Below are 26,721 nucleotides of genomic sequence, written 5' to 3'. Positions count from 1 at the left end.
GACACTCTGAACAAATAATTCATAGCAAAATATCATTAATCTCAACCAACATAGTCTCATGGAAATCAGGGCTTTGTTTAGAAAAATTGTTTCATTTTTTGATAGGACTGAATTTTTGACAGGTCTAGTTGATGAAGACAATGGTGTTGAAATAGTATGTTTGGCCTTCCGTGTGGCTTTTGACTTAGTACCACATGACATTTGGATTAAAGCACTTGCACTTTATAGAATTAACTGGGCATATATTACATGGATTAAAAACTGGCTCAATGACAGACCTCAAAATGTGGTAGTTAATGGGAGATATCAGTTAGCAAGGTCATAACTGGCTCTCGAGATTGGAGCTCTCAGTCCGGTGCCATCTAATACCTCTATCAGAGACGAACAATGAGAAAAAAAAATTCTCTTAGCAAAATATGCAGATGACACAGAGATCAGGGAGATATTAAATGATGATAAGGACAGGTAAAGTTACAGAAGAGCTGAACTACTGCCCTAAATGGCCACAGTTTGGCAAAACAAGGTTTTGTATGGAGAAACACAGGGCACACGGTGTACTCTGGATGTAGGATACAAAGGACTTGAGGTTTATTTTAAATAAGTAGCTGAACATGATCTCTGAGCTCAGTGCTACAACAAAGAGGACTAATACGATCCCTTGAATTATAAAAGAGTATCAAAGAAGGGAAGAGATTGAACTTCTTCATGGGCTACAAATAGGATTTCTAGTAGAGCACTGCACTTGGTTGCAAAGGAAGTAATGTGAAACATTAAATATCATTGCTTGATAGTAAAGAGAGGATGGAGAAATTTCTTCTCCATCACTACATTTCGTGTGATTTGAAGACTCCCAACCAGCACTGCCCAGCTGAAGGACCTGTGACAGACAAGTCTGAATTCAAGGTATCATGAACAAGATCTTCTTTATTTTCTGATCAGTAGAAATCCAACACTGCTTTAGAATTTAGTGAAGGCAGAGACTGAGGGGAAAAGAAAGGAGAGGAAAAATTGTACTAGTTCTTAACAGGCTATGAAATGGCTCTGTTGGAGGTGTCTGACATGAGGTTTGGTGAATCTCTTTAGGAAATTATCTAACAAGAAATAATTCTATGTTTGACTGCAATAATATCAAGAAGATGAGGGGCATTCCTACATAAAAAGAGAATCTCATTTTTTCTTGCAGTAATAACTCCAAGATGCAATGAAAGGAGAAAAGCTTGACTGAGATCTTATTGTTTTCAAGACCCTGTAGAAACTGTTTAATGGAAGCAATTACAACACTGAATATGAGCATTACATACTGAGAATAAGTAACAAGTGAATATGATGGATGATATACTTTATTCTGTTTCACATCACTTGATGGTAGAATTTCCACTTAGATATTTATATACAAATAAATAAGGGCAGCGACAGTACAAAGCAAGTGTAATTTAAATGAGCACACAGTTCACTGCTACGCGGGGCTGCTGTTTAATGCCCAAATCAAGCTTGCTATGCCTTCCTCTTCTTCTCTATTGTGCTGTGCTTTGACATTCAAGAAGTTTATGGTTTAAAAGCCCCAGGAACAACAAGACTAACTCAGAAGGCTGCCTGTAACTAGAAGCAAAACCAAGCTTTCAAACTATTTGTTTTGAATGAGCGCAGCGTGCTCACTGTAATTTTGCCGTTACCTCCAATATATACTTTTGCCATTCTGCTGGTCCCACTCCTTGCAGCTAAACAAAGTGACCTCATTGCTTTCCACTGTATTTTCTTTTAAACATTGGCTGGGATGACTGAGATTCAGGAATGTGGGAAAATGGATTCCCAAGCCACGTCCATCCCCTTTAATTCTGAGCTGTAATTTTTGGCTTGGCTTGAATCACGGTCATCACATTTCAGTCTGAATCTCTCTGTAAAGTGATCTTTCTTAAACATTTCTTTCACTCATCATGGGATCAGAAACAAAGCCATTCTAGTCTTTCAGCGAAACACTTACAAACGTCTTTTTACAGCGACTCACAAGAGCTGAATTTCCTTTAAAAATGTTTGAAAAAGAGGAGGTTTTCATTGCCTGATTGTCCTCTTTGTGAATCTTGTCATCTGTATGCCATGAGCTACAGCTATTTTAATCTGTTTTTGTTTGCAATCCATTTGGTGTCCGCCCAAGAAAATGCAGGTGATTCTAATTAACTTACTGCTGAAGATGTGGAAAAATCTCAATTGTGCGACAGAGAATTATACACTTAAAACCTTCCCTCTATTATTTATAACAGCTTATTAATGAAAATGATTACATGAATACATTTACCACCTGATTCATCTTTGTTCACTTTTTAAATCAACAAGGTTTATGCTAAAGGGGAAAAAATCCCTATCAAATACAGACCTCCAGTACACACACCAGCTTGCTGGTTTAAATGGCATGGTAGTTTAAAAGGAAATAACATTGTCTTCCTTCATGCAACACATTTTAATATCTGAAATTACCAAATGTTTGAAAGTAGCCATTCTCTCTCTGAACCACATTAGTATTTAATTTTGGGAATGTTTATTTCTTTTTTGTTTGCTTGTTTGTTTTCTCTTGTAATACCTCCTTCACCACTTCTATTCTCTCTCGTCTGCTGCAGTTACTGCTTCTCACATACAGGTTAGAAGGTCCATTCTGACTGATACTTAATTCATCTGAAATAAAATAAGATGTCTCTGGTTCTCTGCTCCTTTATAAGGTGCATTTTTTTCATGCTTAACCAAGAGTAATCAAGAGTGATGAGGCACTGGAATTGGTTGCCCAGATAATTTGTGGATGCCCCGTCCCTGGAAGTGTTCAAGGCCAGGTTGGACCAGGCTTGGAGCAACCTGGGCTAGTGGAAGGTGTCCCTGCCCGTGGCAGGGGGGTTGGAACAAGATGATCTGTAAGCTCCTTTCCAACCCAAACCATTCTATGGTTTTATAAGAGGTCTATTGGGAGTATTGAGAATCCTTGAAAGCTGAATGGTCTTTCACCAGCAAATCTCCTGGGATAGAAACAGCTTCAAGTCTCCAGAGATCTGCAGATTCCAGTTCTTACCTCTCTGATATTGGGGCCAGAACACACTTTGTTGATTGACAGGAGGGATTTGAGTCTTTTGTAGGAAAATCAATGGATGTTACCTGCACTATTTTCTGCCAGGTACAGCTACCAACAGGCTGTTTGCCACCTTCCATTTCTATTATTCTGTGCCACAAAATATATGCTCTGATAGTCTAATTTGCATGTGATGACAATGTGGATAATACAGTCTATTTTTGGGGAGGATGAAAGCCTGAATAAAGGTTATCATTTTAGGAGAAGCTGACGATGGAAAAACTCATCCACTGTGTGACATGATCAGAACAGCTGGGGATGTAATGTGGAGGGTGGGGGAGAAGAGAGCCAAGGTATTTTGTATGTTCAAGAAATATATACAACATTGCCATTTCTTATATCCCAGCTGTGCCTGTTAACTTCTGGAAACATGTAGAGCTCAGCAATAAAGCATACTTGACTGATATTTACTGCAATGTGCATTATAAGACATTTTCTGTCACACATTACGTTATGAAAGAGTTAAGTAACATGAAAAATACAGGCTCAAGATTATATCTGTCATGGATGAAAATACTACATTTATGCCTCATTGTAATCCATTCATTGGTTTATGGACCCCGAGCCCTCCAGGGAGTGTCACAACTCCACATGATACTGCTGAGAGCTGTATTTTGCTTTCGGATTTCTGACTTAGCTGAAAGAAGTTTAAAAACACATGTAGCCTGACAACTCCCTATTGACTATACAACCCAGGAGGGTCAAGAGCATAAACTGTTCCAGCAAAAGCCAGCTGTAACTTAGGCTCACTGTGAGGATCTGCCTGTTACAGACAGTAGCAGACAAGAAATTTATGCATTTTGCTAAATCCTCCCACTTTGGTTGAACTGTGCTTCATTTGGGGATCCATCATCACCAACATCACGCCTGTGCTTTTTGAGCAACATCAGAACACTGCAGGAAATTGCACTTTGGGGGGTCCCACTCTCCTTGTAGGACTCTATAGGACTTCCAGTCAGGTCCACTGACACCAGTAGGAACTGTGGTTAAAAGCTAAGGGACAGATACAATTCTGCAAACATCCCTTGTTCCCAATGCGGATTTTAAAGACAATTTAGTGCACAGTAGGGACAAATCTTCTCCCGTCTTTCACAACAGTGAGACATTAAATTAGACCTCAGCAATGTCACCTCCCCATCCTGACTAGTACCACTGCTTGTTGGACTTTGAACAGTTGGAAGTGGAAGAACTGTACATGTGGGCAAACATAATCTTCAGCCAAAATGGGTAAGGAATTTCCATTTTCTGGACTGTAGCACCTTTGATTGCCAAAGAGATTTATTTATTTATTTATTTATTTATTTATTTATTTATTTATTTATTTATTTATTTATTTTAATGATAGCTATTGGGATAGAAAGTTTAAGATATAGAATAGGGATATACAGGATCGAAATTGAAAGCCACAAGACTCTTTCTTCCATAATATTTTGGTTTTAGATATAGTTGAATGGGCCAGATAGGCCCAACATTCTTCTCTATGGCAGAACCATTCCTTTCTAACCTGAAGCTATGCTCTGCTCAACCTTAAATGTCTCAAGGTTTTCTCCTGGACAAGGTCCTACCTGACCACCTGTGGGGATGTCCTCCAGCTGCTAAGCATCACTGGGGAAGGATGTCAACACAGAGTTTAACTGTTATAATTCAAAAATCGTTAAAGAAATATCAGCAAGGCACTTGGTAGCACTTGTTTTGTTGCATAACACAGAAGGCTGGATCTGTGTCTTGCAGTTAGAAATTAAACCAGCTCTATTCTGGGTTTCTAATATAGGAATGTGCACAACCCTGCTCTAAAAACAGAGTTGGGGCTCTAATGTGGAGCTGGCAACAGTCTTTGCTTACTCATATTGCGTTGTAGGCATCTATCTTTGCATTTACTTTTTATCTTCAAGTGGGAGAAAACATTTGAAAATTAGATTCTTTAGCCTAAGGCACACTATCAGACACCTTTGGGTGTTACAGTCCATGGCTGTGTGGAAAACCCAGGGGCTCTCTTGGGAGATAAGTATAACACAGCTATCTAACACCAACTTACTGAATTCTCAGCATGACATATCTGCCTAACATAAAAATGGGATAATACAAAGGTGTGTGTGTGTATGTACATACATAGATGACTTTTACTTCAGTAGTATTTTTCCTGGTGCACATTGCACACATTTAAAAACACAATAATGATGAAAACCATAGGATTCCAGTGAATGCTCTTACTCATTCTTTTGTGTGATGAATCTCCAGTCTAAGAAGTGAGTAAAATTCTCTTGTTTTTGCAAAATTCATATTTGGTGTTATGAAACAGTGACATTAAGCAGTACTATGTGAAACAACAGAGACATTAATTTTAATAGGACACAAAACTATTGCGCTTACATATTTTTCCACTCTATTTTGCCATCTTAGCTGCAGGAATCTGCAGTTATATTTTTTTCCCCTGTCATTTCCACTGTTTTCTTCCCCCAAACAGGTTTAGGTAACTTAAAAGCTTTTTTTTTTTTTTTGCCTCCATTTATTTTGGGCAAAATCTGAACCATTGCTAAAGAAACATTGGTGTACTCAAGGTATCTACAGAAACCATGAAAATCCTGAATTGGATTTCAGAGTGATAAGTACTAAAACTTAGGAGACTAGTACATCCTTCATTGCTCTGACAGGAGCAATTGCTTAGTTTTCATGCCATGGTTTGACATGTATACCATGATATGCTACACTAAAATAGCACAAAACTTGCATGTGAATTGCTCAGGGACTCCCCAAAAGAGGTTGTTTAAGTATAGTCTGAAAAGGAACAAATTGCTTCTTACTTTGAAATATGCAAATTAAAAAATCTCAATGAAATACAAATAATAAAACTGAAACATAACTGAGACATGGAAGAAATACATAATAATATTGACTTCTCATAAGAAAAACCTTAGTTGCTGGCAATAAAATGCACTAGATATCTGTTAGTTGAATTTTGGCTTAAGTAAAAGCATAAATATGAGTATCATTTGATATTTTCATGGAAGATAATTGTTTTAAGATTTGAAGCTACGGGAAGAATTTTGATTTGAATCATTGTCTTTGTATCTTAATGCTGACTGTGACCTGGAATGATGTAAGGAAGGTAGAAATTCAATCTCATCCCTTTTACTAGGGTTCACATAGACCCTCTGGTATTCTGAGGGCTTGGAAAGACAAAGTTGGCATAGAGGGTTTTCCATATCTAATTTCCTTCCTTGGTGAAAATTCCCATAATTGTTAATAACATTTACTATAGAGACATCCAAGACACTTGCAAAGTTTCTAGTAGAAACTTACTGTAAGCTGTGGACTTTGTGTTTTTAATGTATGATGTATCAGAATACAAAAATGCAACTGAAATACAGATAATAAAAGGCACTATTGTGAACCATTTCTAGTGTGCAAATTCAGATACTCCTCAAACATCCATATATCATGAGGCTTTGAAAATTTTCAAAAAATATTGTGATGGTAGAAGTGCTCCTGTGCACAAAGCTCTGTCACTGGATTAGTGCTGGTTATGACCAGAGATCAGCCACTCCTGCGAGGACAGTCCTGCAGGTCATGGATCAGGGCATTGAATAAAATGTTTTGTGAACTCTGGTTTAGTGGTAAAGAAGGAAAACCTGTCTGCTTAAAGAGCACCCTTCCAGCACCTTCCACTTTCCTGTTTGGATTCAAGTCTGTCTTGCAGTTTATTTGGGCTGGAGAATTTGAATGATTTTGTTTTCAGTGGTCAGAGGAGACGCTCAGCTTGTTCAAAGTTAAGTTTATGGGCTAAGTGAAAGCAGTTTTCAGTAGAGAAGGATGTATCTTATCTTTCTCCTAAGGTTTATTAAAAATATGTAACACCTGATAATTTAACACCAAATGAGTGGCTGCTAAATTTCCCCCTCTCTTTGTCTCTGTCTCACACACACAAACACAGGAATGCTTCTCTCCTGCCAAACTATGTGCCAAGATTTTGTTCACTTTAATCTCAATCATATGAGTTAGAGAACCATGAAACAAAGTTTCTACCAAGTATGCTGACAGATTTTTAGTTCTAGTGGCTCCACAGGGCACCACTACAAGTACACTCAGGAACTTTTCTCATTAAAGATTTCTGAGCTGATCCGTTTTCCATTTAAGTCGACATGAGCAGTATCAACACGAAGAACTCAACACTTGCTAACTGATACCATACACTCATCAAAATTATTTCATTTCTAAGTAAACAAAAAGCTGTGGTACCTCCAACACCATTGTGTGGTTGCTGCTGGCACGGGAAAGCCAGTTGGTGGCAGCTACTTTGGCGCGTTATGTCACGTAACACCATGTCAGCTCAGGGCTGACAAATCGGAACATATGGTTTGAAATGTCGGGGGGAATTTTTCCTGGGGAGGTGGAGGAAAGGGGCATGGAATAGCCCTTGTCTTTTGAGGACTTTCTAATCTTCTGAGTGAAGGCATCTCAGAGAAGACCCATCACCTAACCCTTGGTTTGGAGGGCTGCATGGTAATGTTGAGAACCACAGTATCACCTGTAAGCGACCCATAATCTGGGCAACTGAACAAGTTCCTGTTCTTTGTTTTTAAACCCTGAGAGAAAATTTGTGTATTTACATCTTTTTGCAAATATAGAAAGCTGAAGGCCTTAAAACAACAAAACACTGAGCCATTTCCTCAGCTGTAAGGAACAACTATTGACCACAGAAAAGATCTGTTCAGATCCTTAAAGAGAAGTCTCCATTTGTCTTGATGGACAGAGGCTTGTATCAATAAAGCAGGAATTATAGGAAGAAATAGCCTATATTCATTACAAAGCAGAATAAGCATGAGAAAGCAGTTTCTGATAGCAATATCTGTTTCTCATGAATTTTCTCATGAAATTTCAGTTATTTGAAATACATCACCTCTGACACCAAAAAAAAGAGTGCATGAAGGAATCACGAGGAGAGATCTGGATCAGGCTGGCTGGAGCAGCTCAGGATCCAAGAGGTATGGTTCTGTTGTGTTATGAAACCAAATGCTCACATTTTGCTCTCATTTACATATGTCATTCCTCCCAAACCAGGGAGCATTGTTTGAGCAAAGACAAAAAGAAGTCAGTTTGCTATATAATTACATCCATGATCCGTGTGGATCCTGGTTATAATAAAACAATCTTGCTGAGTGAATATACAACTGGAGACCTTTGAATTACTTGTTAGTTCCTTGGGGCTTTATCATGCAGGAGCCAGTTTAGGGACAATTCTGTTACTAGATTGCAAACAAAATCAGTTTCATAATTTCAGAGGAGCAAAACAAGCTAAAAAATCTTCTCTTAAAGAAGGGAAAGCCTTGACATAAAGCTTCCTTTTTAAGCTGCCCTCCTCCTTTGCCCTGTGCCTTCCTCCTGTTGGTACAATTTCTCTCACTTAGGTATCAATCCCATTAGACTGCAGTATTATATGGTTAAAACATTGATGTAACACAAGCTGCTACAGCAAATAATTGAAGTAATAAAATACAACTGCAGTTATTTGCTCTCTTGAATTGCAGGCAGGAAAAAAAAAAGGAAAGGGTTTGCTTTTTTTTTTAAACTGACCCCACAGTGTTGCATACAGACAGCAAAACTTTTTTAGAGTGTTTTCTTTTCTTGCTGTAAAACTTTTTTGAAAAAATTGTCGTGCAGTTGTAGTAACTTGTTTTTTTTTCCCACAGGAAAAATGATCAGTTTGCGTTGTGGAATTATGCCTTCATAATTTTATTTTAAAAATATAACTTTATATTTAAGCGACAGAGATATTGAAAGAATCTGAAACTACACCTCTTTTTTTTTTCCTTTAAAGAAACTTGATGGACCTAGTGTGTGTGTATGTGTGTGTGTGTGTGTGTGTGAGTGTGTGTGAGTGAACATCTCCTCCAGGCTAAGACTCATTTTGTCAAGTGTTAGCCCAAAGTGTTCTATTAATGGCTGAACTGTAAAGTCTGACTAAATGGGGTTTGCAGTGGAAATCCTGCCAGCTCCTTGCCTGTGTGTGTGTTGTACTAGGGCATAGAGCCTCACAGCCTTGCCTTATTCAGGAGGAAAAGAGAGGATTTTTGTCTCTGTCTCTTTACCTTTTTCATGGCTAGGAGGTGGATGCCCTCATGTGTGAGCTTCCCTGAATCTGCCTCTGACCAGGGGGTATGTCAGGACCTTCATTCTCTCTTTGGCACAGAGCAAGCAACACACACAGTGAGCTGGCTTTAAATTTCTCTAGACTTTTTGTTTCTGCCCGTACAAGTGTCAACTACTTGATTTACAAAGTGTATTAACATTATTTTAATATCTAGAAAACATTGTTTGATTCTTTTTTATTTCGTAGGTTAAGTGGTTTGTTTTATTTATTAAGCCTATTGAACAAGATTTTATGGAAAATTCAGAAGACAAAATGCCCTGTTTTCCTCTACATGTTCACAAATAGATATATTATACAATGCTAGAAAAAGGCAAAAGGCCAAACTCATCTCTGGTGTAATTCCAGTAAAAGCAATAAAATTACACAAGGCATGAATTTGGCCCAGGCACTGTAAATGTTACTCTGGTGCACACCGAGTGTCTGCTTGTTGTTACTGGCACGGCTTAAAATACAAATCCCCCTTTTTTTTCATAGAAATGGATATATTTCTCTGGAACAGATTAATCAATGAACCAGGTATCAGGTAACTATGACAAAGACAACAACTGCTTCAAATGCCTGCCTGTTTTATGGCTTTTTCTTCTTCGAACTAACTTAGAGTCTCTGTTTTCCAATTTTTAAATAATTATATATTTATTATCTTTTGTGTCTTGCCATTGCAAAGCTTTTATTCCTTTTTTTTTTTTCAGTTGGATTTTTTTTTTTTTGCTGTTGTCTCCTTTTCTCTAATTTGTCTTGTATGCCCTTCCGTGATGTTTCCTGTTGACACTTCTTGATATTTTTTCTAACTCAGAATGTGGCTTTCTAGCAGACACAGAGGCCCCAGAGTGAATACCCTTCAGAGCCAACTCTGACTTGGACCTTGCACAACACTATTAACTGGCTCTTACTCTAAGAAAGGTGGCTATAGCGGGATTGCCTGAGCCTGAAGACAGAAATGGTTGAGGAAAGCTTGCCAACATGTTCGCACTGAATTCAACAGCTCTTAATTTCCACTCGAAAGAAGAATTTTTTAAAAAAAAAAAAAAAAGCACCAAACATTTTAAATCACAAACTTTTTCAAGGGCTTTTCTCAGAACTTTGTTGTTTTATATTGCATTCATCTGTATGTTTGAGTTTATGCTCGTTGGCCACTTTAAAGTAAACATAGTTCAATGCCCTCAGAAACAGATTTCTTCAGCCCATTAGAATTCCCTGAAAAAGGCTTTATCTGCTGAACTGCTGGATATTTTTGTGTGTGTGTAATTTTTTTTCTATCGGTTTGTTTCCTTTTTTTTTCTTTTCTTTTACATTCAGTGCATATAAAGGTTGAGAGCAGAAGCCTCCTTGGAACAAGACAGAATCATAAAAGACTTCAGGAATCTCATCACAAGCTAAACAGTACAAATTGCACATTCTTCATGGAAGTATTAGCTTTTAGTGCGTGCCTGGATCCAAGCATAATAGATTATCCCAAAGTGGGAAAGAATGAACAGTACAAAATTAGCAGAACTGGGAGCTCAGATCATTTGGTGGAGCAACATGATCTCTGTACTTTCAGGGTACTGAATTCTAAAGCCACTGGAAACAGTATGTAAAATTACATCAGAGTAAGCAAGGAAGCATGTGTAGACCTGGGAGAATCAAAAAAGAGCTTGGAAAATACATTTCCAGAGGAAAATAAGTACCGAAGATCAGTGAATGAGCTTGTAGGAAACAAACTGCTATTCATGAAGAATTTCTTGCTTTGAGGACAGAAAGATACGACAGAGGGAAAACATAAATAAAATACATTTCAGTGGTTGTTCAGTGGCCAAGTGCTGTTGGAGAATAATCTTGCACTCAGACAGAAATATAAAATGGCACAGAGTAGGTCAGTCTCCTGAGGTTTCCCTTCTTCTCAAGGAAGCCCTGCCAGAACAAATCCTTTATGCCACCGGCTGGTGGGTTTGGTCTAACCGTGCTGGGAGTAGCCCAGGAACACTGTGCATTTACTGGGAGCCCCAAGATGGTGGTGAACATACTCTGGCAGAACTACCCTGTACTTTCCTGCCTCCTCCCTCAGGTCCTTAGGAATGGAAATGAATTATTTTTGAGAACCAAACAGATAGAAATTGCTGAAGTTAAATACAACCCTGAGGAGCATGTTGCTGAACACAGATCTGATACTGAGGAGTACTATAATGCATATAGGGATGGAGGTGGGTGGTGGAGTCCCCATCCCTGGAGGGATTTAAAAGCTGTGCAGATGTGGCACTTGGGGACATGGTTTAATGGTGGGCTTGGCAGTGCTGAGTTAATGGTTGGACTCAATGATCTTAGGGGCCTTTTCCCACCTAAACAATTCTGTAAGCTTCCAGGGATTTTGTACAGTGGTTATTAATCCATACCTTGGCTGCACATTCCGCCATCCTCAATGTTTTATAATCCACTAACTACACCATACCAAAGACAATGATCCCAGCATGGGAGTCATCAGCTTTAGAAGGTATTTGGGATTTTTTTTCTTTTAAAATTATTCTGCTGTGTTTTCCTCTATTAGAAAATGAGATTGCATTAGACTGTTTTAAAAACTCATATTTTTCCTAGCTATATAAATATATTCACAATACTTTATATTTCTTAAAACTCATTTCCTCTTTGCTTAACTCCTTGAGATAAGTGAACTCTCCTCTGTGTAAACACTCTACCAGAATACTGACTACCTTTTAAGCGATATATGATTTAGAAGGTAATGAAATATCACTTTCTTTTTTCTTTTTTTTTTTTTTTAATTATAAATAGGTTTTAAAGTGCTTTTAGCTGCACTTTAGCTTTTAGATTAAGAGATAAAACTGATGAAAGGGACACAACCTTCTGTCACAGGGCAGCATGGCATTTGGGAGGTGAGGTAGTTTAAAATACCATTTTTATCTTCATTTCTCTCCATTGGGATGACTGTATTTCTTTTATACATCCCATAAGGTACTTTATCTTTGCCATAAAGGCATTTTCTTCCTTAAACACTGAATATTCTGCAGTATGAGACTGTGTGTCTGCATGTCTGCAATGATCTTATGCACAATCAAAGCACAGCTAAGGACATTAAATTAATTAAAGACAAACTGAGTATTGGTTTTAGGTATTTTGGGGTGTCAAAATTTGGAAGCCTAAGAGAAATCTGAATTTTTGAGAGCAAACACTTAAAAATTCTTGCAAAACCATATCTTCTTAAATACTGCACATCCAGCCTTTAAGTGCCTAAAGGTCCCTTCTGAAGTCTCACTGGTCCTACCTCAGCAGATCAACTCCCCCCCAAGCCAAAAGCCCATACTCAGGAGTTTTTTTGTCACTGTTCTTATTTAACATGATTTGTTCACTGGGGCTCAGAGCAATGAAACCCAGTAAATAATACATTGGACAAACAGAGAAGATAACAAAAGGAAATAGTTAAGGTACTATAATAATTTTAGCCATTCTTTTTTCAGGTCACTATAATCTGCCCAAAGATAACTAATTGTTCAAAGTAAACATTCCACTCTGACCACAAAAGGAATCCATTACACAAACATATAATTCACAGTCATTTTTAGTGGGTTGTAAACAGTTTGGAATGAGCATAAAATGGGACAAAAATCAAAGTGAGCATTTAGAAATGAAAAAGTGTTTGCTACAAAAGGTCAGTCCCTTTACTTGGCAAACTATGTAGAAAAGCCTGGGAAAATGTTGAACACACAAGCAGTAAGGGAATTTTAAAGCCAACAACCTCCCTGTTTCTTTAAACAGACATCGGAACCTATAACTGGATCCTGTCAAACAAACGACAGCAAAAAAACATAACAGCTGCTAAGAAGTAAAGTTGAAAGATAAAGTTTTCTAAGCTAAGAACCTTCTCAGAAGTGGACTAAAGGTCTTTCTTAAATCTTTAAGCAAGGTTATGGATCCCAGGGTGGCTTTTAGGCATTGAATCAAATATGTAATTTTGTGTATCGTTCCTGTCAGAGCATCCTGTGCTCCAAGAAAAGCAACAGAAAACAGTATCTGCAACGTCCAGCTCTGAATGGGAACGGTACCTGCAATCATCAGCTTTGCTGGCTGCAGTGTCATTTTTCAAGTCATTTAGGTTGATTTGAGAACACTAACTTGGATTTGGGAATGGAGGGAGAAAATGAAGGATGTTTCAAAAGAGAGATGAAAGTTAAATTATATGTCCCTGGAGCATTAGGGATGTATTTCTTTACAAATCCTAAGCCACACTGGATACCCTCAATACGTTTCGGATACAGACTGCTCAGGGTGTTCATTTACTCTGTCATTAGACACACAGACAAATGATCTTCCCTGGAAAAGAGTTTAGTATCAGACTGTTTTCACACGATAAAACACTACTATGAGAAGTTCTGGATGGCACGTTGTTTAGGTACAACACAGACTGACATTTTAATTTTTTTTAATGCGTTCTACTCATGCCGTTCACATATTAAAAAAAAAAAAAAGGCAAAAAAAGACAGCCAAGACTTTCAAAGGGTCATGGATAGCAAAATAAATAGGCGACTCCAGAAGTGACTGGGAAGAATATCTGGCCTAGAAACACCAAAAAGTCTTGCAATGGGCCCCACCCTTGGCAGGAGTGCTCAGCATGTGAGTTATAGTGCACTGGGAGGATTGTCCCAGGCTTTCCTCGCTGTACTGCTCAGCTCAGGGTTGGTGCTACCTGTCAGATGCTTCCCAGGGAGAAGAAAAAGCAGATTGAATACAGAATGAAATACAGGAATACAGACTGAAAAAGTCAGGTCAACAGATAGCCCCAGAAAAGCCTGAGGTCTACCCAAGGTAAGTAAGGATGGAAAATCAAAAGAAGACACTGAAAAACCAAGGAATATGCTCTTCCAGGAAAAATTTTCCCTTGAAGTCCCTAAGAAAGTAGAAAATGAAGAAATGCTGGAGATTTTTGAGTATCCACTGTATTACTTCAACTTGATTGCTGTGTGGTACAGAATAATTCTCTTAGCCTCACTAGGTTACACCAAAGATATGGGAGATTTTTCTATTTAGGATGTTGCATGAGATACCAAGGCTACAACACTCTTGGCCAAGATACTGTTGACTTCAGTGGTACAGGTCTGGATAGCTCAATAATTGGGACTAGAAGTTCATCAAAAATTGTGAATGAATAATTCAGTAATTATTATCAGTAATTCCTAAGTACAGGAAGAATGAAGGGAAAAAAATGAGCTTGCTTAAAAAAACTAAAAATTAAATGTGACAATTGCCTTTCAAGTTTCCAGGAACAGGCACTTTTCTATTGCCTCTTTTTATTAAACTCCACTGTCAGCTCTGCAAGATGGCTGAGAAAATGGAGAAAGACCTTCTGCTCCTCGGTCCTACTTCAATAACTAAAAATACCAAAGGAGGCTGAAAAAAATGGAACTCACTCCATTTTTTTTCACATTCACAAGTGAATCCTTGTTGAATAGATAAATATGCATTATGGTATGAGCTTTTTAGAGCAGACCTTATAAAGCACCCCTGTCCTGAAATGATGAAGAAGCAAAGTCGGGGATAAATGACCAAAATCTGATCTAAATTACAGCAGAATAGTAGTAGAATAAATATCCTTTTGATATTCATTTTAAAATAGTGTAACTAAACAGGAAATCTTGCCAATGGTTAATGCCAACCTCCACATTTTTATTCTGTGGGAGAATATTGCTACAGTTGGCTATTGTGTGTAACCTCTTCTACACAGGAAAATGTACTAATTAATATGGTTTATTCAGATCCCTGCTAGACTCTATTTCTGTGCACAGTGATAATGCTTTAAAAATCAGAAAAACAAATAGAAAATCGGTAGGTGAATAATAATGAAATCCATGAGCTGATAACTAAGAACACAACCGTTCAGTGAAGTATGAATGTTTTGTAAGTAACATTTAGGGATGGTCTCTTAAGGTCTTTTTTTCCTAATAAACCTTTATCTTAAGCAAAGCACGCAAGTAACATTTTTGGTACAGTTACAGTGTGTAGATGATATATTTTCTAAATAGGAAAAAAAGCTTTTCTAGCCCAGCCAATATGCCAGCTGTACCGAGTATCTAGGCCATCTTACTAAGACTATGAAAGTAAACATACAGTTTTCATTAAATGTGCCTTTCCCATAATTGGTACATAAGTATTTCCCATGACTCTGCAGTTGAGTATCTTGGCTGGAGGCATATCTGGCCATTAAGAGGAGGGCTTCAGATCTGTTGAGTCTCAGCCATGCCGGGAGACTTGGCACCTCCACATACTGCTTCCTAATACCAACCCCGGTATAAAATGTCATCAGAAGCTTGCATAAACATTGGACTTAGCTTCACATAAATTACTGCTGTCCTGAGATAGTTTATGCCAGAACTTAGTAAAAACAACACTTTGGGTAAATAGAATGTGAGTAAATGCAAGCATCTTAATCCAAGAAAACGATAATAGAAAAAAACCCGCGTATCAAATATAAACTCATAAATATACTGATAAAGTGAAATTTTTGTCTCATGCCATATGATTAGCTTCTATTTACATGTTAGACTAACTAAAAGGGGTAGACTTCTCTAAGTCACAGCAAGTCTGAAGGAAACACAAGAACAACAATGCAATTCTCATAAGGATGAACTCCTTTGAAGGAACGGTGATACATTTAGTTTTTGATATGAATACTTTTTTGATAATCACACAGACAGTAAACATCTAACTATGTTTCTTGAATTTTTCTATTACAGTTCAGCAGTGCAGAAACCTCTGGCCTCACTTCTCCTGGGAGGAGTGGTCAGATACTACAAAACGTCTATGAAATATCCAACGCATCTTTTGGAGAACCTGTGCTGAGATCGTAACCAAGCAGTCCTTTAGGCATGTTCTGCATGGTGTGGCATTTTTACAATCTAATCTCTGCCTTTCCTTTTCGTGTTATGAATTTCTCCTCACAATTCCTCCTCTATTAATAGTCACTTCACACATTTCTCCCCTTTCTTTATCCAGCCTCCAGCCTCCCTCCAAAAAAACCCAATGCTACTATCTCCCCCTACCGAACAATCTCCGATTTGTTTCAGTCTCTGACTTCCTGCCAATGATTCTGGGAGTAATAATATCCCAGTGCTCTCTTTGCTGTATAATTAAAGCATGAATTTCCCTGAGTTTGAAACTCCAGGGTAGTTTTATTGCACCTTTCACTATAAAACCAGGTAACAATGGCGGAATTAAAATAGCTTTTTTCCTTTGCGGATAACGCTCTAAGTATCTTTTTATTTTTCATGGGTTCTCTTGTTCTGAGACTCCAGTATATGGCAGTGACAATGGGTTCACCCAGCCTTACTCTGAAAATAAATTTTCTATCTTTTGCAAGATATATGTTTCCCCAGATCCCTGGAACAAGTTGTAAACTTGTAACAGATGGTGATGAAGCCTCACATTTTTATACAATACATTTTAAGATTCTGCATCTACCGCATGTACCTTCCAAAGAAAATGACCTTCAGTGAGAGAAGATACACTCTGCAGAGAGGAAGGCAGGCAACGGTGTTAAGTACATCTTTTTTATACTATAAAAATCCTTCTTATTAATCAAAACTTGTAATGAGGATGGATACTCATTCCAATAGTTTTATAATATCATGGCTTTTAAGAGAACTGTAAAAATTAGACACCTGCACTGATTAAAAAAAAAAAAATGGTCACATCAGAATAACATTTATTTTGGCTGAATGCAGTTCAGGACTTAGGAAAAAGTATTGGCGTTACACTCACCAGAGACTTCAGAATGAAAGTTACTGACATTTTATCGACATTTAGCATTTACTTACCCAGAGAAAGACTAAAACAACAACATGTCAAACAAAATATAAGGAATAATCAGCATCAACGGGTGCTATTAGAGTCTTATCATATAAAGAAAATGAAGATACAGAATGTGATATATTTCAGTTCATAACTATATTACGAATTGAACTGTCTTCCTGCCCTGGAAATCTGAGCAGAGTTATGAGGTTAAAGTTTAGATTACTATCAGAAAAAAAAGTGTTAAATAATAAGGTACGCACCTCTTTTTTCAACAGCTTTTATGCACAGTCTTACAAACTGAGGGACTGTAGATTTCTCGTGCTCACAGACCAAGTGCAAATGGGAACCAAAAATTTGATCTAGATTTGGAAAACAAGAGGAAAATACATTAAGAGATATTATTAGTAGTGGGATTTTTGTCTCTTCTCAGCTTGCCTATTAATTTAAAACTCAGATATCGAAGATAGACAGGCAAAGTTGGAAGAAAATCCTTTTTGAGTCCTAGTGGTCATTAGCTTCTGCCACAGAACCAAATCCCTCAACATCTGCTGCTCACAGTACTTGGATACTTCCCTCTGGATTCGAGTTTCAATTTCTACTTACACCATGACCTTGACCTTTCGAGGGCTTGGAGATCTCTGGACCTGCCATAAAAGATGTGGCCATATGTTTGGACTTACCACAAAAAAATGAAGGCCTTTCTAGAGCCACAAATCCCGCACTTGTTGATTGTAAAATCCTACATGATATCAACTACTGGTCCAACCTAGAAACTCATCTTGTTGAGTGGCCTGTCTCTTCCACACATTTGGAAGTTCCACTTTTGCATGGAGTACCACAGAAGTGAAAGGGCTTCATTACATTGCTTCGTCAGGACTTAGTACCATTTCATCTCATCTTTACAAAAGCTTATTTTTTAATCATCAGATTAACTGCTTAAAAAAATACAAGATACTAGATATCTTTGGATGAGGACTGCATCTTACACCAAGTCTAACTTTTGATTAGTGTTACTTCCTTCATGAATAAGCATTTAAACAGACAACGCTACCTTTTAGGTTTTATGATTTCAAAGTTTTGCTGAACTTTGTATGTTGATCTTGAAACACATCTGTATGAGCAGGTTGAACTCTTCAGATTACTAATTAGCTCCCTCCACCTCATTTCCACTCTATATATTTGAGAAATTATGAAAAGAGCAATCAGTAACGGGGACGATGTCAGCTAGAATCAGAATGAATCAAACAGATGAGAGGAACTACTCAATAGGAGGCAGTTAAATGTTGAAACAATAGGAGCGTACTGTCATCATTTATCCAGAGAGACAGTCTCCATATAGCATTTCAACAGAGTACTACAGTTTGTAAATTGGTGTAGAGGCTCTGAAAATTATTGTATAGATAGCTGGAGGGTGACAGCACAAGTCTGGGCTCGGCACAGCAAACCCAGCAGCAGCTCTTGCTCTCCTCTACAGCTCCCGTGGCACTGGGTGTTTCCTCTATACTCAGTCCCACCACCTTCCACCATAACCAGTTGGAGTGATTCTTCCTCCCAGCAACACAACTTTTCCTCACTATGTTAGTGGGCAAAAACTGAGCAAAACTCTCATTTTTTTTATTTCCCGCTTTGCAAGGAGCTTCACTTTCCTATAATTAATCCCTCCTATTTCACACTTAGCTTAGGTTTCAAGAGCAACTCAGTTGCTTTTTCTTTCCTAATACCTCAGAGAAGGGAACACGACGACAGAAACAAGGTGGGGCGCAGGGGATGGTTTGGACTTCTCGAGATGTATCAGGGAAGTTTATTCCAACACCTCCCAGTGCGTGTGATCTGCATTCTGAGAGAGTACACCAAAGCCTGAATTTAAGTTAGTCGGAGTTTGGGCTGCAGAAGGGATGGAGGACTGGGTTCACAGAACTGCACCGAGGAAGGTTGTGTGCATGTGTGGCGTTAAGCATTAGCGAACAGTCTGTTACATGTTTTGGGGTTATGTTTCTGACAAAGCACAGTCTGGTTACATTTTCTTCATAAAACATTTATAGCTGCCTTCAGTGGTAATTATACTTACAGAGATTTATGATTAAAATGTACTAGCACTTCCTCTTTTGACATCTTAATTGTTTTTCAAAATTTTAGCAAAGACCTGTCAAATTCTTTGCATAATACGGAATGGTCTCCAATGTAAATTATGTTAAAAAGAAGTAAAAAAAATGTATCTTAGTTGGTGGACAAAGACACTTGTAAACAATTTCAGAAGCAAAACAGGCAAAGAGCTGCACTGTGTTTAGATGGCAACATATGAAGATCTGAAACAAAATTAATGCATGGCTGTTCAGCAGCTTCTCTTCTGTGTTATAACCACTTTATAACCAACTTCCAGGATTATTTCACAGTTACTCTTTCAATCCCCTATATGCATACAGAATATTTGGTATTTCTGCGAGGAAATTTTGAAAAGGCTGAAAACAGTTTGGCAATTCTCACCTAGTCCATTACTTCATTTCTTGATGCAGATTCTATATATTGAGCAGAATATTTAACCTCATTTTGTATACCTTTCACTGTATGTATATAGTCATATCCTGTACCCTGCAGTTAAGCTTTAAATCACCTCTTCTTTAGAAAACAGGCACTCAGGGTTTTTGTTTCAGATGAAAGGGCAGCAAAACAGCATTAATTGTTCCTGGGCATCAAAACAGACTATGGTAAAACAACAGCACACAACTGCTTTGGAGAGTTTTTCCCCCCTTCTAGAAATTCGTGGCTATTTATAAGTACATGATCCCATAAGTCATCCAAATACTCTCAATTCTGGGTAGTCCCTAACCACAAATTCTCCAACTCTCTCTCATCGATTGATTTTTTGCTGGATCTGTTTCTGCACATAAACATGGGAATGGTAGTAGTTGCACTGCCATATTTACAATTGCAGAGGTCACAGGGATAGTTGAGGAAAACTCAGCTAAGTCTTTGTGTGGTATTTCAGAAACAAGGAATTATAGGAATGGCAAATTGCTAACTTTTGTAAGCTAGATTTATGAGTAACTAAGATTGAAACATTATTTTCTTATTCTTTTATAGGTGTGTATATATATATATTTTAAAACTAGTTTAAAGAAAAACTATCCAGGACATTTTTAAAAAGAAAAAAAAAATAGGAAAAGCTCCTAAGGGGATAAGGAAAGCAAAAAAACCTTTGTTTGATTTATTTGAGATAAGGCCCTCCAAAACTTCATTTTTTATGACTTGAAAAAAAAGAGATGTACACAACACTCCTAACCTCTTGTTATGACAGTTTATGTTTCCTATCCAGCTTATTTAACTCAAATGCCTGGGAAATAGACACAATTACCACCTTATGGAATGCTACTTAACTTTAAATGCTCCCCTCTGAATAGAAATCCACTTTATCTTCTCAGAGTTATTCCAGTTTCTCAGGAATTATTTCCTCTATAGGCTCCTGAAATGCTCTTGTTTCATCATTTAAAAATTTAAACTAACAATTGTTCAGAAATATCTTTTATTAGAACAAAGGCAATTCCCATGCAGTGGATTCTGTTCACAAGAGCTCGTACAAAGGAGCTGCATACTATGCCCATATACAGCTTTAATCATTCACTCTTTCAGCTGTTATCAATTTAAAACCAATGAAACTCCCACACTGAGTCCATTTGAGCAGTCAATTTTAATATCTTGGGGCATCTGTAGTTATTCTGAATTGGCTGCAAAAGCAGAACTAACAAGTTAAGCTCTAACCATAAGTCTACATCAGGCTGGTAAACCATACATCAAACGCCGACAGTTAGTCAATACTGTTGTATGAAAAACCAACAAGCATTTTTAAGAAGAGCAATATATTCATAATATGTTTGGTGGTATGGTTTACATTACACATCCCTCCTATCTGCACATTAAAAATTTGGTAGAAGATGGTGGGGCGTGTGACAGCTTTGCACATGGATATAAAACCAGACACCAGAAGAGTAGGGAATGGACATTCACAAGTTGTATAATATAAAATGATGATTACAGCTGCAATGAATTGGCCGTTCTGGGGAGCTTCAAGTTTTCCCTGAGCCTGACAGAGCTACTTCTGGTTTGGTTTTTTTTTTTGTTTTTTTTTTTTTTTTGAGTAGCTCTTGCAGGCTGCAGCAAAGCCACTAATCCTGAGCTGCAGAAATCTCGGCTATGGGAGACAATACTTCTGGAAGAGAAACAATTTTTCCCTGAGCCTGACAGAGCTACTTCTGGTTTGGTTGTTTTTTTTTTTGTTTTTTTTTTTTTGAGTAGCTCTTGCAGGCTGCAGCAAAGCCACTAATCCTGAGCTGCAGAAATCTCGACTATGGGAGACAATACTTCTGGAAGAGAAACAATTAAAACAAAATCACTGAAGCCACATCCTCACTGAGAATGTCATTGTTTAACTGTTTTGGATGTACACGGATGAGATGTGGCCACACTTGGAAGGAACTCATACTTCAGTGTTTTTTATTAAAAAAAAACCAGGGAAGGGCATTGCTAATACTCCCATTTCTCAGGGAGAAGCTTAAATTCTGACATGAGAGGAGGCAATGTAATGGTACGATGCCCAAGTTTTTAGAAACATGAATTATATCTATGTAATCTCATGTCTTTCAGGAACTGAATTAACTCTACTGCATCTGGATTTGAGCTGCTGGACTACCAGAGTTCTGTATCAACATCCAAGTTGTTTGTTTTCTTTGTATCTCTTTGAATGTTGGGAGGGAAAAGACGGAAGGAGAACGAAAAGACAAAATAATAGAGGAATGTACAGAGAGAGGAATGGGACAGTAGGAAGCACAACAGAGAATTTTTGGATGGGGAAGTGATGCATTTGGGGCCATATTTTGAAAGGTGACTCCTAGCTGCTCGATCTCTAGAGTCAGACACATTAAGTCAGACATTAAAGTGACGCTGATCCCAGACTGGGGCTCCAAATAATGCCATGACACTTTTACAATAAGTGGGGCAGGTCCTCAGCTGACTGAAGTCGGTGAGGTTGTCAATGGAGCTCCCCTGATTTATGCATACTGGGAATCTTGCCAGTCCTTTTAACTTGGAGATTTATTATATATCACTGATCTGTGGTGGTCATCAATTTAAAAAAAAATTATATTTGTGAACAGTTACTATTAAGTGGCATATGAGCTGCCAGATTTGTTTCACATTCTCAGAGAAAGGGAAAATAGTGCTATAGACACAGGTCTCTCTTAAGAAATTCTGGTGTTTTACTTGGGATAAGAGCTCATTTAAATTCAAAGAGAGTGCGCCTGCTGTAGTCCTCAAAACAGGTCTCCAAAAATGAGATATTTACTCTCAGACACATGATGTGACTCTTGGGGATGGTCCTGTGCAGAGCTAAGGGTTGGACTCAATGATCCTTGTGGGTCCCTTCCAGCTCAGCATATTCTATGTTTCTGTGATTTTGTGATTTCTGAGCATCATGTCAAAGGAACAAATCACTTTGTCCACAGAGTTTGGGTAAAGTATTTCCAAATGTCCCTGTCAAAGAAAGAAATACCCTTGTGACCCATTGTCCCTGAGAGTCAAAGGAAACATTTCCTAACTTTCCCTGAGTTATGATGGGTACCAGATCGCTTGCAAAATTCCTTCATAACCCACAAGAATTACAGAACACACCAAAGGTAGGTCTTAATCTGCTCTTTTGGACTTCTCATGAGCGTTTCACTCATTACATTGAACCACTCCAAGGTCCATTGAAACATATGATGCAATGAAGACATTTTCCCTTGCCTGGAAATGAAATGGTTGGTGATCTCTGTGCTGCGATCTGCACAACCACCAACATATGCTGAGCCCTGTTCTATAGGCTATCAAGCCAAATCACAGCTAGTTCCTTTCACTAGCAATTGAGTGGCTTTTATTTTCATCTTGAAACAGTTGTAACCATTCCAATTCTTATGCTGTTTTGGTTTTTGCCTTCGCTTAGCTTATGAAATAAATTCAGAGAGGTTCCTTCAGTGTCTAGCATTTGGGAAAAAAAGATCCACCCTAAAAAAATAAAAATCAAATAAATTTCTTGCCAGCTGCATAGCTTCATTTTCCTCATTTCCCACAGTGTCATTTATGTTAAGTTGTTGCTCATCCTTTTTTTACTGTTTACTGAGAATGTATTTTCTGATAGTCTTTTACCAACACAACCACCATAGCTTTAAAATCACAGTTCCACAGAAGTTTTTTTCCTTTGTTGGACTAGAAAGCCTCAGAAATCAGGAAGTTAGCAGGCCAATATCAAGTTGAAGGTTGGCAATTCATTTTGGGTAATATTAAATCATGACAAAGCTCAAACATAAAGATCAAAGTTCAATTATAGACTATAAAGCCGCTTTAAAAGAGAAGATTTATATATTATTTTTCTAGCATATTAGTGCAGATTCTGTAAATTCTGAGAATATTTCAATCCCGAGGAACCAAGGACCTCTGCCCTAGAGTATAAATTTGAACAGTTATTCTCAAAATAACGCTGTTAAAATGGCAGACAGGGAACATGCCTCTTATTTACTATTTCTAGGTTGTGTGCACGTGTATATATATCTGAACATAAGTGTGCACAGAGACACAAACACATTACACAAAGATCCCGCATTACATATCATCCCCAAAATTATTCAAAATGTTTCTAGACCAAAGATATTTTGTGTAAGCATGAGTGAGGTGGAATGAGGACTGATGATATTCATTAAAGCTCTTGCTGGAGCATGAAAAGCCCCAGTCACCAGCCTATCGCAATGAATGGAGCCAACGTGCTGTTTCCAGCTTCCTTTACTCATAGAAGTAGAAAGCAAATGGGACAACAATGACAAAAATAACTTTTTGTCATGTAAAGTGTCGGCACATCTTCATTTTCAGACCAACATGTAACTATCATTTACCCATTGGTCTGCTACACTCCCTTGTCTGATTGCTATCCTCGTTATTAGTCTCATTTGTTAACTCCCTACTTTACTTTCTACATGGGTGTTTGCTACACTTTACATCAGCAAAGTTTGGTTAAGAGTTAAATGACAATCACGTAATTTCTAGATTTCCTGATAACACTGTTGGCAGAACAAAATACCCCAGGAGATCAAACTGCTATTTAATTTTGAAGCCTGTATTCCCAAATTTGGTTAATGTGGAGAAATGTGTCGAGTCTCCTGGCCAAGTGTGCACGCATCAGCGACTAACAGAGCACAGAACTGTGTCTAAGTGAACTTACCACCTTAAAATATATTTACTCGTGACTATAATTTACGTGTTAAATTTATTGGAGTTTTGGTTCCAATGTGACATACAATGTGAAAAATCAATATAGATTTGAGAGCTTTATAGTGCCCCTGGCAAATATGAATAGCACTTGATGAAAAGTGAAGGTTCTCACGGCACCTACAGTGCCACTGCATTGGAGTAATTAACACCACACGCTTCACAGATATTTATATCAATTCTTCACCAGCACACAGAACAGCTCTTTGTCAGGAATTTGGTACCAAGATGTCCTGCAAGGCTTTATACACACTTTTATTACGAGCCCCTATTTTAAGGGATTTACAATTCTGACAGAAGTATTTCCCTGTGGGATAAAAGTTCGTAGGCATGTTCTCAGAGCTGGAGGAATTTTTTTCCTGTAAAAATTGGTTAACATTTTTTTCCCTTAAGAAAAGAGCAAATAAATAGTTCTGAGAGGTTTCTGCAACCATTTAAGTCACCTTTAGAAAAATAAATAGATGCATCTTATAATACAAAATTCGGCAAGCTTTTCATTTAGTAATCTGGGCGGTTGCATTTTGCGATTTAAAAATATTCTAATGTGAGCCTAAAAATTAACATTTAAAAGTGGTCTCTGCATAAGCACTGCAACTGCATTTTCATAACATTTTAACAGATTAAGGGATAAACTCTGGTGAAGACAATGAAGGAACCTTATCAAATGAGCATTTCACATAGACTTACCGTAGATTGGAATTAAGCCGTGCTAACGAATCCTGCCTCATTTGCATGGCCAAAACCTAATCCTAATGAAACTTCATGGTAGATAACTAACATGTTTTCTTCATGGCAACATTAGTTTGGTCATAGAACTGTGCGGGGTACTGATTCTGAATTACTGTGTCACAAATCACACATCTATGTTATCCCTGGAAGAGTATCCCAGGTAGAACGAAGCTATGTTTATGAATCAAGAGCTTAATGCAACTGTAGCCAAAACCAAATTCATCTGGCTTTCCTAGAGAAATGTATTAGAGGGTGGATTTGAGTTATGCTAATGAATCTGGATTTGTTAGCAGGGATCACATCTGATCCCTATGTAACACCACAGGAGATTCATCAGCCACACTTTATTAAACTAAAAAACTCCCAGCCCTTAAATCCAGAAATTAAAAGACTATGAATTACTCCTCTATTACTGTAATAACTGAAACAAACTAACATGATGCATTCAAATCCCACCCTCAACTCACAAAGTACTTCAAGGAGGCAAAACTCTGATGTGTTAAGATCAGATACTATGAAGGTGTAAGCACAGATACTGAAAGTTTGGTATGGGTGTGTGCACACCTCACACACTCATATTGGTGCATCAATGACATTTTTTCAAGGTTTCTGTGGCAGTTAGAAGCAGAATTCCATCATTAAGGCACATCACGGTTTCATTTAATGAAGATTTCCTTAGAGTAAACAACACTGCACTGAGCATCTCTGCATTTATCTAAAACATAAGAACTTAATTCATCAAATCTTCTTCTCTTCAGACGTGGGCCCAGCTGGTGTTTAACTCTTGTGGCTGCTTTAGCTTATGCTGGCTAGGGTCAATCTCTTGGCTCAGGACAGACAAGTCTAATACACACTAGCAACACCCCTTGCCATTTTTGACACACCACTGGAAAACTCACCCTGGAGATTGACAGGGGCTGCTGGCAAAATGCCTCTTTCTAGTCAATTTGCATGTGCAGTTGTGGGTTTCACACATAATAATTTGGGAGTGCATAAATTTTTCAAGCATTGCTCCAGACAATATTTGAAAACATGACTTTACTGGAATATTAGTGGTCAGAATGCTACTGCCTTCAACTAGCAGCTTCTTAGCAAAACACTTCTTGCATAAACTAACAAACACGTTTTATCAGAGAAACAATTTTTTAAGGATATGTGTAAGTGATGGCTGACCAACTTAGCAAGAAATTGGAATAGGAAAAAAACCCACATATTCAAAGCACTTATTCGCTGACATGTATTTTAAATTGTTAAAAATGGATCTTGTTGGTGAGTTAGAAAAATAATGAGAGAAGACAGCAGAAAGTATTCCAACAAATTAGTCAGCACAGCATCTGAAGTTCCTATTTTGGGTTCTAAAATATAAACTATCTCAGTATTTTTTCTTAAAAAGAAGTGGAGTTGTGCAGCATGTTGATTTGCATTGTGCATGGTGTTAAATGGAGAGGCTTCTGCCATTTGCACACCAAAGCAGAAAAACTGAAGCAGCAACCAGGTATCACAGAGATGGATGTAACCACACATTGATTTTTTATCTATATAGTTCAGAAGTGTAAGTTTTATGAGATACAGCAACAAATCCATATCTAAGAAGTGTTTGTCCAATGCACTTATTCATCTGAGAGTCAGATGACCATTTGTGGATTTTTCATTTTTATGCCCCAAAAAAGTACGT

General features: G+C 37.8%; 1 protein-coding gene across 1 annotated transcript in view; it reads right to left on the bottom strand.

The window, feature by feature from the left end:
- Positions 1–26,721, bottom strand: part of ARHGAP15 (Rho GTPase activating protein 15) — a 331,823-nt gene that overhangs the window by 112,622 nt on the left and 192,480 nt on the right. Inside the window, exon 10 of the mRNA XM_017834748.1 lies at positions 17,291–17,389. Coding sequence (XP_017690237.1) covers positions 17,291–17,389 — 99 coding nt within the window. The remainder of the gene's footprint in view (positions 1–17,290; positions 17,390–26,721) is intronic.

Source organism: Lepidothrix coronata, unplaced genomic scaffold (genome assembly GCF_001604755.1).
Source record: "Lepidothrix coronata isolate B3197 unplaced genomic scaffold, Lepidothrix_coronata-1.0 Scaffold238, whole genome shotgun sequence".
In the NCBI taxonomy this organism is placed as follows: Eukaryota; Metazoa; Chordata; class Aves; order Passeriformes; family Pipridae; genus Lepidothrix; species Lepidothrix coronata.
Note: the sequence above shows the minus strand (reverse complement) of the source record. Positions and strands in the feature narration are given on the sequence as shown.